This window comes from Leptonychotes weddellii, chromosome 2 (genome assembly GCF_054177405.1).
Source record: "Leptonychotes weddellii isolate Sample4059 chromosome 2, ASM5417740v2, whole genome shotgun sequence".
In the NCBI taxonomy this organism is placed as follows: domain Eukaryota; kingdom Metazoa; phylum Chordata; class Mammalia; order Carnivora; family Phocidae; genus Leptonychotes; species Leptonychotes weddellii.
In genome coordinates, this window is record NC_138370.1 from 1,030,987 (window position 1) to 1,046,265 (window position 15,279).

General features: G+C 50.2%; 1 protein-coding gene across 1 annotated transcript in view; it reads left to right on the forward strand.

The window, feature by feature from the left end:
• MYOM2 (myomesin 2) overlaps positions 1-15,279 on the forward strand; it is a 35,482-nt gene that overhangs the window by 11,374 nt on the left and 8,829 nt on the right. The window contains exons 6-12 of the mRNA XM_081812880.1: positions 993-1,081; positions 1,161-1,211; positions 3,461-3,625; positions 6,837-6,998; positions 9,313-9,454; positions 11,475-11,674; positions 12,524-12,617. Coding sequence (XP_081669006.1) covers positions 993-1,081; positions 1,161-1,211; positions 3,461-3,625; positions 6,837-6,998; positions 9,313-9,454; positions 11,475-11,674; positions 12,524-12,617 — 903 coding nt within the window. The remainder of the gene's footprint in view (positions 1-992; positions 1,082-1,160; positions 1,212-3,460; positions 3,626-6,836; positions 6,999-9,312; positions 9,455-11,474; positions 11,675-12,523; positions 12,618-15,279) is intronic.

A 15,279-nucleotide genomic window follows, 5' to 3' on the forward strand; every position in this document is an offset into this window, starting at 1 on the left:
TTTTGTGTGTAATTTCTCTCCCCGGATTAATATCACGGTCCTGATGCCCACTTCTTGGACAGGTGGCGGAAGCTGCCAGAAGGAGCACAGCTCCTGGATTTACGTGCACCTTGTTTACCCAACTTCTTCAAGTGTCAGCGTTCTCACCACGTTAATACATAATCGTGTGTGTTTTCGAGGACGCTGGAGGCTATTACACAGGATACATTAAAGTAAAAGTAACCAGCAGAGCGTCTGGTATTTTGTAAAAAAGCTCAGCAGATGCCAGATCCTCCTCCTTACATCCCTGGTCCCGGTGACACTTTCTGGTGGGAACATAGGTCACGGCCAAGAAAATAAGCTTCAGCTTTTGTAAGATTGATCTGGGGGGGAGGGGTTGCAGAGGAGCTCCACCCTGGAGGGACTGGGGTCTGGTCGTTGCTGGGTCATTGTTGTTTCTGGGGTGGACATGCATCCTCCCTGCAACTCCTTAATGATGGCTGCCTCAGGCGGGTCTGGTTCAGACACCAGAACACCCTGGGGTGGCTGCTTCATATCTGGGTGATCTTTTGGGGTTTGGGGATAATCTCCCATACACACAGGAATCACTGGTAGGGAGGGAGGTGGAGTGGATTTTCCTGGAGGTTGAGGCCCGTGGAGCCTTCCCACTGGCAAGATAAAGCCATGAATTCTACCCACGTAGAAAAATGGAACCAGCAGGGAGGAGAGACTTCCCCTTGAGGATGAGACAGGCTTTTCAGAAATGTCCGTCCATACGGTTTCCCTCAAAGACAAAGGCCAACCGTAGTCTGGAGCCAGACCTTGCCACGTCTATAATTAATACCTTGTTCCGAAGATGGAACTGGCATTGTTCTTCAACAAATCACTCATGAACAAAGGATCCAGATCACACAAGTGGCTTTCGAAGAATGCTAGTGTTTGAGTCTGGGTCACTGGCTTCCGGAGCAGTCCCACAGTGCATTTAGGACACTGCCTTGCTTTCTCTCTCCAAGGGCAAACTTTGACGATACAGCAACCTACTCGGCCGTGGCCACGAACGGGTATGGGCAGGTGTCGACCAACGCCGCCGTGGTGGTGAGAAGTGAGTCGTCCTCCGGGGGTGGGGGGCACGCCTCACGCCTCCTGCGTCTGTCCGTGCCCTTCACCCGGTTCTCTTGCAGGGTTCCACGGAGACGAGGAGCCGTTCCACTCGGTGGGACTCCCGATTGGATGTAAGTCAATGGTTTTCCTTTGTGTGCATAAAAATGTGTAGTGACGTAGCATGTGATTACAAAAAAAGTATTTCTAAGGGTCGAATCTTTTTTTAAATCATATTTCAAAAGACTCTCCCAAGTCTTCCCTGGTGGTGTTAGTCCGCAGATAGTCTGTTCCTGTGTCATTCTGTGGCCAGGTGGAATTTTAAGACGCTGGTGAAATTGGGAGACGTTCCATTTTGAATTGGGCGGAAAAACGCGCATCCAAATTCTTGACCCGAATGCAGGCTCCTGTCATAGTGTCCTGACCCCCAGGCCGAATCTCCGTGCCTGTTTGGAGCAAGCAGCCGCGTAGATCAGGGCGAGGATGTGAGGCGGTGTTTGCTCCGAGGCCGGCTGCGACCTGCCTGGAGAGGGCTTCCTGTTGCTGAGGGGTGTGATGCGTCCCTTGCGTGTGTGTCTTGTCCCCGCTGGCTTGTACCCCCTGCTAAAGCGTTCCTTCTCCGCACTTGGGAGTGTGCGTGCAGGGCCGCCTGCTCCATGGTGCTGGGGAGCCCACCCGCCCGTGCTCTGCTCCCAGGGTGACCTGCAGTGGCCCTGCGATGGGGCGAGTCGGTGTCCCTCTGAGCCGGCAGGTGGGGACGCCGGGCTGACCCGAGGCCGCTGGGCGCCGAGAAGGCGGCCATGCCCGTTGCATCTCTAGGACCAGGACTTGGTAGACCCACGTACTGCGGCTTTTTAATGGTTTGGGAATGAGGTTCAGGATTGACCTGCCCTTCCCAAAGAGTAACTGTGTGCCCCCACAGCAGCTTTGATTGTGTCATAATTTGGGGTCCAGACGTTACAGGTCAAGTGTGGGTGAGGGAAGACCCGATCGAAGCAGCGCCCGAGGGGAAAGCCTTCTGGCAGCCGCTACACACCTGTGTGTCCTTGGCTTTTGGTCATGTCTGCGTCAGTTGTGCGGGATTGTCCTGCGTCCAGCGCTTGGGGGTCATGCAGGAGCACGGACGGGCGAGCAGGACAAGGTCAGGGCCCCCCGGGGGAGGGGCAGGGCGACCTGAGGATGTGTGTGTCGGTGCCCCCCCGAATCCACGGACAATGCGGGGTCCGCTGGGAGGACGGCCCTGGCGTGCCGAGGAAGCTGGCGGGGAGCTCAGAAGCCCTCCCCGGGTCCCTCTCCTGTTACAATTCTGTCTAAATAAAAACTTGCAACATAATAGATGCCCATGTATGCACCATCTGTATTCAACACATGTGAATATTCCGCCATTTTTTTTCAATTGCTTCTTAAAAACCAAAGTCCAATTGGCATCACACAGAACTAACCATTTCAGATGTACACTTTGGTGACCCCTGGTTATTTTTAGGTGCTAAGGGCATCGGGAGGTGATGAAACTCCACCCTCCCTCCTCCTTCCTCCCGCCCCTCCCCCACATCCTCCTGGAAAGAAACCATCCTCTGGAAGTTCCCAGCCATTTAGCAAGATCTCCCCTGCGTGCACCTGTTTTAAATCATGAATTTTTTGTATGTTTGTTTGGCAAATTTACTGTGCATTTTCTTCTGAAATGTACCCCCCCACTAAACATTATATTTTTGAGATTTAATTTTGCTACCCCTGGATGTAGTTACTTTGTTTTGTGCCGATCCATATACCACGGTGTGTTCTGAAGACCAGAACGCTGTTGGCTCAGAGCTGAGGTGACTTTCCCGAAGCCCCACGGGCTGGGGCATTCGGTCTACGCCGCGTGGCTCGGCCTCCCCACGTAGCCTCCCTGTGCCTCTGCATCCTCTGGCCCGGCGGACGAGCCGCGTCTCCATGACGGGTCTTCCGATTCCTCGGGAGGGGCTCAGTCAGCTCAGCTGCTACCACGTGCTCTGTAGCCTGGGGGCTCAGACCACAGGCATCTACTTCTCACAACTGGGGAGAAGTCAGAGGTCATGGTGGTCCGAGTGGGGGGCCCTCCTCCTGGTGTGCGGGCGGCACCTTCTTGCTGCATCCGCACACAGAGGAGAGAGCCCGGGTCTCCTCATGGAGCCCACCGTCATGACCTCCTGCTAAGCCTCATCACCTTCCAGAGACCCCACCTCCTAATACTTTCTTGCTGGGGCCGAGGGCTTTGACGTGTGAATCTGGGGGACACGCGTTTATCCCCCAGTGCAGCTGTCTGGAGGGCACAGATGCGTGTGGTCGTGGGGGAAAAGCGCGCCTGCTGCGCGTGCACCAGCCTGCCCCTCCCGCTGTAACCGTGTCCCCCTCGTCTGCGCAGTGCCCCCTTCGTCCGTGATTCCGTACATGCACTTCGACGTCCAGTTTTTGGAGAAGTTTGGGGTCACCTTCAGGAGAGAAGGCGAGACTGTTACTCTCAAGTGCACACTGCTGGTAACACCAGAGCTGAAGAGGGTGCAGCCGCGTGCCGAGTGGTACAGGGACGGTGAGTACTGGGCAGGCACGGCCGCCCCAGCCGGGGACGCTCCTTGGGGCGCCCGCACCGCTGCACACACCCTCGGCGTCACCGGGGGTGAGAGTGAACGGGAAGCTTGAGGGGTGCTTTGGCATTCGTGCCCACCACGGCGATGGCCACAGGCAGCACGGCGAGCAGAGAGACTGGGAGCTGGGAGCCTGCCGTGCACCTTGACCTTCAGCCCGGGTCAGGGAGAGGTTAACAGGGATGCCCGAATTTAGATGAGTCATAGGAGATTTTTGTATGGCTTCACAAGAAGGGTCTTTCTGCGGTTAAACAGAACAAGCGAGGTGTCTGTATCTGCCGGGTCTTCCTTGGCTGAAACCACCGCTCACACTGATTAGAGGCCGTGGAGTACTGGGCTCTGTTCTCAGTGTGACGCTTTCCTTGCATCCGGTCTGGGAGAGAGGGATGGTGTTGTAGGTCCCTGTGACGGGGGGCCTCCCCCGGGGGCAGGCTGGTGCAGACTCCCGCTCCTCTCCCACCTGCGCCCTTCTGTGGGGCTGTGCTCACAGCCCTGTGCGTGTGGACGGCGCTTCCCTCTTCTTCTCTGGCCGGGGGGCTCCTGAAGGAAACTGGCCTTCTGTGCAACCCGCGAGACTGTCCTGCTTATATTTACTTGGGACCTAACACAGTTCAGAAGATGACAAAGAAGCACACACCAGCCTGCCCAGCAGGTATTTATACTCCAGCCGGGGGAAAATAGAATTACAAAGCAATGTCCTTTTAAAGTGTGAGCAATGTCCCAGAACAGGGTGTGACGATTTGCTAAAGACACGGCACTGACCGTGTGTGCCGACAACGTGGAGCCCAGCGAGGGGGAGAGACTCTTTGTGGTGACAGAGGAGGTTTAATTTGCCCTCTGCAGTTCTAATTTAAGACATAAGATCTGACCGAAGTTCCAAAATTCTCATTTACCCTTTGAAGTTCCAAAATTCTCATTTACCCTTTCCGGAGAGAATGCAATAGATTCGAGGAGAGTTTTCATCGGATCCCCAGCGGACAGCGATGTCCATTTTGGAGTGTTTCCTAGTGACTAGAAAGTCCTGGATTCCCGGGGACGTGGCCACGACAGGTGTGCGAGAACACACGTGCTCAGAGCCGCCAACAAGCATCTTCCCCGCGTCTACTGGATCCTTGCGGAAGTTAGGGGGCTTAGCTGAGCCAGGTGCCCCACGTCCACGGTCATGCTCAGACCTTCACGGGCCCTGGGATTCAAGTGGAGACCAGCGGAGACCATTCTCTGTGGCTTATTTGTACACATTAAACTGTAAGGAGGTTTTTTTTTTTTTGTTTTTCCCTCTTTAAAATTAATGTGCTTTGAGGCACCGGGTGACGGTACACCCCCAGCTGATGTCAGTCCGAGGAATATCACCGTCTGTCAGGCATGGCAGGTGCGCTGTGCAAACAGGACATGTGGAATTGGGGCCCCGATTTAAGATAGATTAGGACTCGAATCTAATCAGAGAGGAAAACCAGGGTCACTTATGATAAAACCCAGGACCACCATTGGGTGTAATTTGCACTTGAGGCCGATTTGGCAAGCCACGAGATGGTTATGGAGCCAGTGATGGGGTGGGCCTCTGCTCAGGGAACGGGCTTCTGGCTAGACCTTCCCTCAGACCGAGCCCGAATTCAGCGGACGGCCCGAGGCTCACATTAGACACGTGCTGCCCATTTCCTATGAACATCCAGGTGAGTAACTGGGCAGCTTGAACATCAGACTGACTTCCCATGCTTGTGGGGGCTGGGGGCCCAAGACCCAGGCGCCGGCAGACTCCCCTCCCGGCTTGTAGCCTGGGGAGCCTTCCCTCTCTGCTCCACATTAATGACTTCATCATCCTGCCCCCCGTTCCTGCCTGGAGTATTACATTTTAAAATTGTATGTTGCATTACATCACGTTATATTTTTATTGCACTTACCTGTGTATCAGGTCCTGTGCTAATTCCTCTGGGAAAGAGAGAAAAATTGATAAAACACCTTAAAATACCTATTTTTCTGACACTTCCGACACTTTCTATTCACAGTGCTGCTGAGTGGGCTTAGCCCCTTAGGCACCATGAAGGAAAAGTTAATACTCTGTGCCCCAGAGTACTTTGTGGGGCAGAGTACTCCTGAGCCTGCCAGCGAGTTTGAGACATTAAAAATATAAACAAAGCTCCTTTTTCTTATACGCATGTGGTTTTTATTGCAAAAAACCCCAAATTATAATTTCATTCACCAAAAATCACTCTTAACCACTCGGCTGTGGAATATATCTCTGTGTCTGTGCGTATATGTTAAAACAGGGAAGATACCTTCACTTGGAAATGTCCTTCGTGTCACAAGACGCCATACCCATGTCTCCACGATGGCAGTTATTCTGAGACACCGTTCGCTGGAGGGCCCTGTGCCCCATTACGCAGTGGTCCGTATTTGCCCCGGGTCTCGGTGTTGGAGTCGGTTTATTTTTTTCCCGTTAGGAACAATCCTCAAATGAAGTCACCGTCACGCACCTATTCACCACCTCGGGGCCCGTTCTCAGAATGTGTGTTGGGCGCCCAGACAGCGCCCCTGCCTGAAGGCTTTCGGCTCACGTTCCCGCTAGTGCAGGAGGCCGCGCTCCCGCGGCAGGAGGCGGCCGGCGTCTCTCTGCCCTTTCCAAGCATGGATGTCACCGCGTGGTGGTGGTTGCCCGACGAGGAGGGGGGCGGGGGTCGCTCCTCTTTCGTCTGCTGCTTCCTTGGTTTCCCCCGTTGGATGTTTCTTCCCCATGCTTGTCCTCTTGTATAGCTGCAAGACGGTTTGTTGCCGCTTCTGCAGTTTATTGCTAAGGCACATGGCGGAGGGCTTTCGTTCCACGAAACCTGGTGGTGGACGCGGTGAGACACGGTGGGGCGTGCCGGGGGCAGACGGCTGGGCCCCGGTCCACCGCCATCCCCACAGGCCGACACACGCTGTCTCTGTCCCTCCTGACACTGACCTTGGTCCTGCCCTGCAGATGCCTCTTGCCTCACCATCGGCCACTGTGTGTGTGCTCCTTGTGTAAAACACGGCTGTCCAATCGCTACGAGGCGGAGGCTTCCTTCCTCCGTGTCCGGCTCGAAAGCCCTGCCCCCCACACCAGGGCACCTTGTCCACTTTTATAGTCCGATTTCCTTGACGGTTTCTGAAGCAGTCCTGCACTGAACGCTCTTTCAGATGTGCTAGTGAAGGAGTCCAAGTGGACCAAGATGTTCTTCGGAGAAGGCCAGGCCTCCCTGTCCTTCAGCCACCTGAACAAGGACGACGAGGGCCTGTACACCCTGAGGATTGTGTCCAGAGGGGGCATCAGCGAGCACAGCGCCTTCATGTTTGTCCGAGGTACGTGGCCTCAGGTGCGCAGGCAGCATGGCGAGGGCGCGAGCGTGGGGGGACGGGACCCCAGACGAGGATGGAGCAGGTGCACGTGCGGGGCGGCTCGCTGCGCTCCTTGGAAACCTCCTGATGGTGGCGTTGGTGTTCCTGTCCTGTGTGCACGTCAGCTCGTGTCTGATAATCAGCCCATGATGTAAGGAGATGGAATCGGGAGAGGAGCAGAATCCTAACTTTTGTCTCTCTGTTGATAAATTGGTAAAATGTGTAAAACAACTTCTAAGCACGAACACACCTCTGCTGCTAATTCTCGGGAAAATTCAACAGTAGAGAGGGGTCCCGAGTAGGGAACGCTGGTTAGGGACACCTGCTCATGCCCCCGGCTTGCTTATGAGACGAGACCACGATGCTGCAGCTGCTGTTACCACCACCACCGACCCCAGCGCGCGTGCGTTCAAGGCGCCAGCGTGGTGGCTGGCTGCCCCAAGAGCCTCACGCGCAGCAGCCCGCGTGCGGCCCGTTTACTCCTCATGTCTTCCCGTTGGGGCTGCGTGACCGCCTTATGGAAAGGAGAACTGGGCCCATGATAAGCAGTAGTGTTAGCCGTTGGGCACGTTATATATGGGCACATGCACATTTCATACCTACGCTGTAGGAAGTGGACACGTGGATCCGTGAACTGGATAAAATTATGTCTATCCCGTGTAGACGATGCACACGGATGTCCATACACACACACACACGTGTATCTGTGCATGTACAGAGACACATACAGGCCTGTGCATATATAGTCTGAAGTTCTTACACTGATCCCGTAAGCCAATGCCCTAATTCTCTTCTCAAATGCCGATGTGGAGGCTCAGAGGGGACTTATCCAGGGTGGAGCAACTGGGGGTCAGCTGTCTGGGCCCACAGCTGGAGCCTTCTCTTGCACACTCACAGCCCCCAGGCTTTTCTGGGCCCCTGGTGGAGCCCTGCCCCACAGCGACTCCCAGACCCCCTGCAGTGTCTGGCTTAGGGACCCCTCCTCCCCAGGGCCCAGCTGAGCCACCCTGAAGATCCCTTGGTTCTAGTTGGCGGGCACTGCTGTCCTGAGCCTGTGGCCCCCGAGGGGGGGCTGCCCTCCATTCTGACAGCCCGCCCAGCCTTACCCACCCCTTACTCGCTGATTCCTGCACCTTTATGCCTCCCACCAACTCCAGGTTACATGGGCCTGGAATAACCCTATCAGCATATTATTCTTTCCAAATTGCAACTGTTGGATCAGAGCATAAAAGAAGGGCTGTATCATCAGGGAATATTATAACAAAAAAAAAGGGAACACATGTAAAATAAAGCCACTCGCCCGCCCCACCCCCACGAGACAACACAAACTTGCAGGGCTGGGATTTTAGACCCTTCTACAAAGTTTTACCGTCTTTATTAGGTTGGCATTGGAGTGTACCTTCCATTCTCTGTGTATGCCTTCTGGCAAGACGTTCCACCCCATAAAAAGGCAATAAATACAACATAGCCGAGATTGCCTTGCTTATTCAGCACTGGCAGCAGGAAGAAAATAACACACTTAGTGGGGAGTTTAACTGTCCTGATTACTTTCTGAGGGTTCTGAATGTGAAAGAAAATATCTGGCTCAATGTCAAGGAATCCTTAGCTTTTAGTATGCTGAGGAGAATCGAACAAGACGGTACAACATTCACAGTTACCCAGTAAGGAAGGGCAGACTGCAGATAAGGAAACTGAAGGTTTGCTGTGTCCACTTTCTGACTAGCCCTGCTGGCCTTCAGTGCCCCTGTACCGAGCATCTGAAAACCAAACGTACCTGCGGTGTGCTCACCAACGGGTTAGGAAAGTTTCAGTGCAGCAGGGGCCCAAACATTTGCTCACCACTTGCAGAAAAGAAAAATTTTGTGTCCTTAATCTTGTAAGGACTTTGAGAGATAGAAGCGTCTAAGGTAATATTTCTCACGCATTAAAAAGGTCATATTATTATCATTATTTCTTCGGTCAGTTTTTGATGTGACATTATGTGACAACCCGCCATCAAGAGAAGGTGACCTTCAATTTTAGAATCAATTATGAAAAATCATAGACTTGAGTATTTTATAGAGAATAGAGCATTTTTGACTTTAAAAACTCATAAATATGTTTATATTTCTTGTCACCAAGCGATCATAGTCAAAAAATAGTCAAGTCATTTAGACGTGAGGATTAAACAGGGAGTGGACTCGAATCGGGGAGGCAGAAGTGTGAGTTTGAAGAATCGGGCAACAGGCTTTCCAGCGCCCCTCCCCCACATGACTTTTCTTCCCTCCCCTGATGGCAGACGCTGACCCGCTGGTCACCGGGGCTCCGGGCGCGCCCATGGACCTTCAGTGCCACGATGCAAACCGTGATTATGTCATTGTGACTTGGAAGCCGCCCAACACCACCACCGAGAGCCCCGTCATCGGCTATTTCATTGATCGGTGAGTGCCCACTGCCTTCTTCCAGGGCTGGAAACGTCCCTGAAACTGATGTTGGCACGGACAACGTCTTTGGAAATTTCTCTAAACTCAAGTTCATGACACTGTTCTTGGTCGGATCAGGTATTTCACTCTCTGGTTATTTAGCGCTCCTGACTGAGTAAGTGGAACATGGAGGGGTTAAACGAGTAGGTAGATTTCTGTGTGTTGTAATTGTTTGCCTGTTCAACACCCCATATTGAATCCCCTCCAACTTTTCCAGGCAGACTGAACCCCGGTTCTGGGTTCTGGGGAGAGTTCAGTCCTGCTTCTCCATCTAGGGGAGAAGAAAACAGGCAATATGGAAATGTAGCTGGGAAGAATGCCGGCCCATTCGTACCCAGGTTTCATTCTTCCTTTCCATTAAACTATGCTCTCTTATTGCTTCCAAGCAAAAAAATATTGCCATTTCAAAGGAAAAAATGTTGGAATTTACCTTTGAGTTAATCACTTAAACGTGGGTCATCATTAAACTCACTGGAGTCTTAATTCTTTCACGTTCCTTTACTTGGTATGGTGCTCAGGACCTGGGAAGGAAACCAAGCAGAGCCAGTGAATTTATTGGAAGTGCAGTTTATGCCCCAATTACACACTTCAATCACCGAGAGAAATTGCAGTCCAAGAAAATGAATTCAGAAGTAACACAACAGGGTCTAAGGAGGGTGGCTGTGGGGAGGAATTTTAGATGTTGTATGTATAACACACAGTAAAATAAGATGTTTATTTCAGAAAAATCATTCAAGTCTGGTTGTTTTTTTGGCATTAGGTTGGTTAAATTCCCTTTTCCATACCAACAAAGCTACTTGTTTAGGTAAAACATTCACCATCGGGATAATATTTGGAAATGTTAAGGTCAGATTTGTGGAGTGCATTGGTCAGAGTTTCCCTTGAATTAAAACACAGAAAAACAAAATAAAGCGATTTTCTGTTTTCCTGTGACATTTGAACATTTTTTCAGCCATTTGACAAAAACCATTTCACAGCCCTTCTCAGCAAATGATCCACCCCCTGCCCTCTTTCATTAAAATGGATGAACACACAGAAGCTTCAGGCCGGGGGAGGAGCCTCCCACCCTGCAGCAGCCAGCTGGGGGGTAAGCTGAGGTGCGCCCCCGCCAGACTCTCAGTTTTGACCGTGTTCTGGCCATAACAGGTTAGCACACGTGGGTCACAGAACTTGCATTAAAATTCTGGATTGTTAGGAGAAAGAGAGCTGGTTCTTCCTAAAGCAAATACACAGCCCTGGCTCGAACAGCTCCGAAAGATGATATTTCTGAACCTGCTATGCTCTCCTGGGGATTTGACATGACATTTTGGTGCTGAAATTTCTCAACCTGTGAAAAATGGAAGGTACTCTCTGCATTTTCAGGTGGCTGTCAGGACTTAATGTTTTCAAAAGACTTCCAAATTCCACATGTGATGTGCTCGGAAGGCACATCTCACTGACTTTGGAACAGACTGAGCCAACATTCTGGAGAGATTTCACTCCCCGAGGCTCAGTACAGGGGGTGCATGTGGGGGACCAGTGGTGAGGGCCATTTGGTTCCCTATGCCCTGGCATTGGGCATGCGGGGGAGCTTAGTGCACCCGCTGATTCTGCCATGTAAGTTGGAAAAAGGACTGTCAAGGATACATCTCCCGTGACTTTTGGAGGAGATTTTGCCTAAATGTGGTTGAAGGCAGGAACTGATCTTCAAGCTCTAAATTATAAAGCTTCTAAATAAATAAATAGATATACTTTACATTTCCTAAATAGCTCTGTCTTTTACGTTTGTTTATACTTCTGCTTATGTAAATCTAGTACAGTAACAGTATTGATTTCTACAGTGTAAGGAAATTTCCTGTTATAGTTGACCTATGTGTATTTATTAGACCGATATATTTGGTATTCTCTGCTCGGTTTTTTTTTGCATGTAGTTTTTTTTATTTATTTAGTTTGCAAACATGCATGTGGGTCTTTGTTCTCTGCTCGTTTTTATTTGAAGATGTGAAGTGGGAACAGACAACTGGGTTCAGTGCAATGATACTCCTGTGAAAATCTGCAAATACCCCGTGACCGGACTCTTCGAAGGAAGGTCGTACATCTTCCGTGTGAGGGCGGTCAACAGCGCGGGCATTAGCAGGCCTTCCAGAGTGTCTGAGGCCGTGGCTGCCCTTGACCCTGTTGACCTCAAGAGATTACAAGGTAAGTTGTGCAGATGTCAAGCCGCCGCAGTGCCTTGGAAACTTGGGGCTGTTTTCTGTGATTTGTTCTTTCTCTTCCACGCTCGGCTGCATATGAGTCTTAAGGGCGCCTTCGCGGGCTGAGCGTGGTGCGGTGACATTTTATGGTGTCCGTATGTCCACCAGCGTCACTTTACGAGTGGGTGCGGCCAGGCTCCCGTATATAGTCCGACACCAACCACACCACCTTTCTTTTTTTTTTTTAAAGATTTATTTATTTGACAGAGAGAGACACAGCGAGAGCAGGAACACAAGCAGGGGGAGCGGGAGAGGGAGAAGCAGGCTTCCCATGAAGCAGGGAGCCCAACACAGGGCTCGATCCCAGGACCCTGGGACCATGACCTGAGCCGAAGGCAGACGCTTAACGACTGAACCACCCAGGCGCCCCCACACCACCTTTCTAATGCTCTTCACTGCAATCCAGTCAGATTGGTTCAGAATTAGAATTTTCTTGATGATATAATTTCAACACATGGTAAGACTCCGAAGGCTTTGAAACCAAGCCGCTTTATTTCCGAATGGTAATTTCACATGACACAGATTCCTGAAAGGGATTGGGCCCTCAGTTATGGTGTGAAGTGAGCCCCTACATTTTCCTTACCTGCATGGTCCTTTGAACCCAGCACAAAGATCTGAGAAGCACTAAATATGAAGACTGCTTCAAAATATCAACTCGGATTACTTTAGAGTTGTGGGTGTGTTGTAATCATAATGCAGAGGGGATTTGGATCTCGTAACGAGTTAGGGAAACTGGGGCTTTCTGGAGGAAACCTTGGGATGCCAAATTCATCATCTACCTTTCTCTCTGCAGCGGTCCATTTGGAGGGGGATAAAGAAATCGTAATCTACCAGGATGAACCCGAAGGTGAGTGGCCCTTCAGCACCACGGCCCCGCTGCATGTGCCGTAGGGATTCAGGCTGGTGGTCAGAGACCAGAGTCACCGACAGACAGCAAACATCCAGCTGGTGGGTATAGTCTGAATGTGTAAACACTGAAGCCGTAGATCAAGTCTATGAGCGTGTGGCCTGTAGAAGTTGGAAAACAGGAACGAGGCAGATTGAGGGAGAAGGTTAGGATCCAGGGTCCTCCCGGGTGGTTTTATCGCTTCCATATGGGTTCTGGGTTCTCCTGGGGCCTCGCAGAGAAGATCAAATTGAACCCAAGCCTTTGTCACTGGCTGAGGCTGGGCCCTTTCTCTTACACCCTGTGAGTGGAGGACTGTTTCAGTTTTTCTTTTTAAGCAAAAATTTTATCTCTAAGCATTTTAGCCGAAATGGACTGAGTTCTTCCCGTCAGTATCCTTGGCCTGACAGTTTGCATTTCCCTCATTTATATTGGATTTTATGAACACTTCTCTTCGATATTCCTTTCAGAGATAGCTAGGAGGATCGATTTATTAAGGAGAGGAATCTGGCAGTAATAATCAGAAATCCAAAGATTTTAAACAGACTTATAATGAGAGTTCATAGAGGACAATGAACAAGTTACAAGTGAAGAAACATGAATTTGGAGATGTCTTTTGAAGCTCTCCTTTAAAATTGCTGCAGTCCTAAAAATATATATATATTATATGTATTAAATATATATATTTATATATATGTAAATTTAAAAAGTTGCTGCAGTCCCAAGCACTATTTCCCTAGATAGCTGCAAACTCAAGAGTTCATTGGTCGATTTTCATATTTGCCCCCAGATGGTCTCCAGACATTGGATCTTCTGCACCTATAATGGTTTTTCTCTAGTATCTCGAGAACACATGATTCCCAGAGGGACACCCCACAGTGACGTGTAAAGTCTTAGTTAAGACCTCCACTTCCAGACATACTTAGAAATTGGGGAAGATGCCCAGTAAATAAGTAACAGAAGGAAAATAATTCAGGAAAGATTGACTTTCTATGACTTCTAAATAACGGATTGGGGCACCTGGGTGGCTCAGATGGTTAAGCGTCTGCCTTCGGCTCAGGTCATGATTCCAGGGTCCTGGGATCGAGTCCTGCGTCGGGCTCTCTGCTCCTTGGGAGCCTGCTTCTCCCTCTGCCTCTCTCTCTGTCTCTCATGAATAAATAAATAAAATCTTTAAAAAAAAAAAAATAACGGATTGAAATGTGGCTATTTGAACACGTAAAATCTGGCTCCTACTTACAGAGGAAGCCATGTTCTTGTAGCAGGCCTTTACCCGGCTTGGGTAAAACGTGCATTTTTGACATGAGAGAGGGAAGGGAAGTTCTCTTCGTTACCTCCAGGGGGTAGATGGGATCAGTGAGGAGGGAACCTTCTGAGCTCTCCTACGCGGGCATGTAGGCGTTCAAATAAACCTACCCCCAACGAGGAGGCAAGATCTGCATTATGTAAAGGTCACTGTGCCAAGCAGTGGGAGCATGAAACAGTACAATCAAGCTTCCCGCAGGAACTCTTTCTGATGGAAGAGCAGGAACTGTGCTCTTCGGGGGAGAAGAGCCATCTCTCCATACATAGATAGAGATGTGCTGGCTATAAATAGCCAGCTATGAAGTACCCAATCCAGAACTAACACATTGTAACAGACTTAGCTTTCCAATCGATAAAATGGAAGTTTGGTTTATAGACACAGTAGATCTTCTTTCCGACTGGAATAGAGTCACAGATACCATTTGTCATCTTTCTTCCTACATTTCCTTTCCATTAAAAAAATTTTTTTATTTATTTTATTTTTTAATTTAAATTCAATTAATTAATATAGAGTGTATTATAGTTTCAAGGGTAGAGGTCAGTGATTCATCAGTTGCATACAACACCCAGTGCTCATTCCATCACGTGCCCTCTGTAATGCCCATCACCCAGTGACCCCATCCCCCCCCACCTCCCCTCCAGCAACCCTCAGTTTGTTTCCTATGCTTAAGAGTCTTAATGGTTTCTTATGAGAAGGCAGGTTTTCTGGCTCCCTGGGGCCCATGGCTTCATTTTGTTTGATGCATTCTCGAATGCGGGCAACATTCCTGAGGCTCTGCTCTTGGAGCTGGGCATGCGGGGCAGAGGCTAGGACCCTCAGCTGGAAGGCTGTCTGGCTGGGACACTGAGCCTTACGGGGCTCCCACTCTTTGGGATTAGCCTTTGCATGCCTCAGACGGGCGGTTCCCATGATCTGGTGCAGACCCGGGAAGAAGCATAAGCTCCTGTGACTGGCTTTAAGGTCTGCAAAGTTCATGAGTTTACTTTACTCTATTTATTTTAAATTTTATTTTATTATGTTGTGTTAGTCACCATGCAGTACATCATTAGTTTTTGATGTGGTGTTCAGTGACTCATGAGGCACGTATAACACCCAGTGCTTATCACAACACGTGCCCTCCTTAATGCCCATCACCCACTTACCCCATTCCCCCCACCACCCTCCCCTCTAGAACCCTCTGTTTCTCAGAGTCCATAGTCTCTCATGGTTCATCTCTCCCTCCAATCCCCCCCCTTCATTTTCCCCTCCCTTCTCCTAATGTCCTCCATGCTATTCCTTATGTTCCACAAATAAGTGAAACCATATGATAATTGACTTTCTCTGCTTGACTTATTTCACTTAGCATAATCTCCTCCAG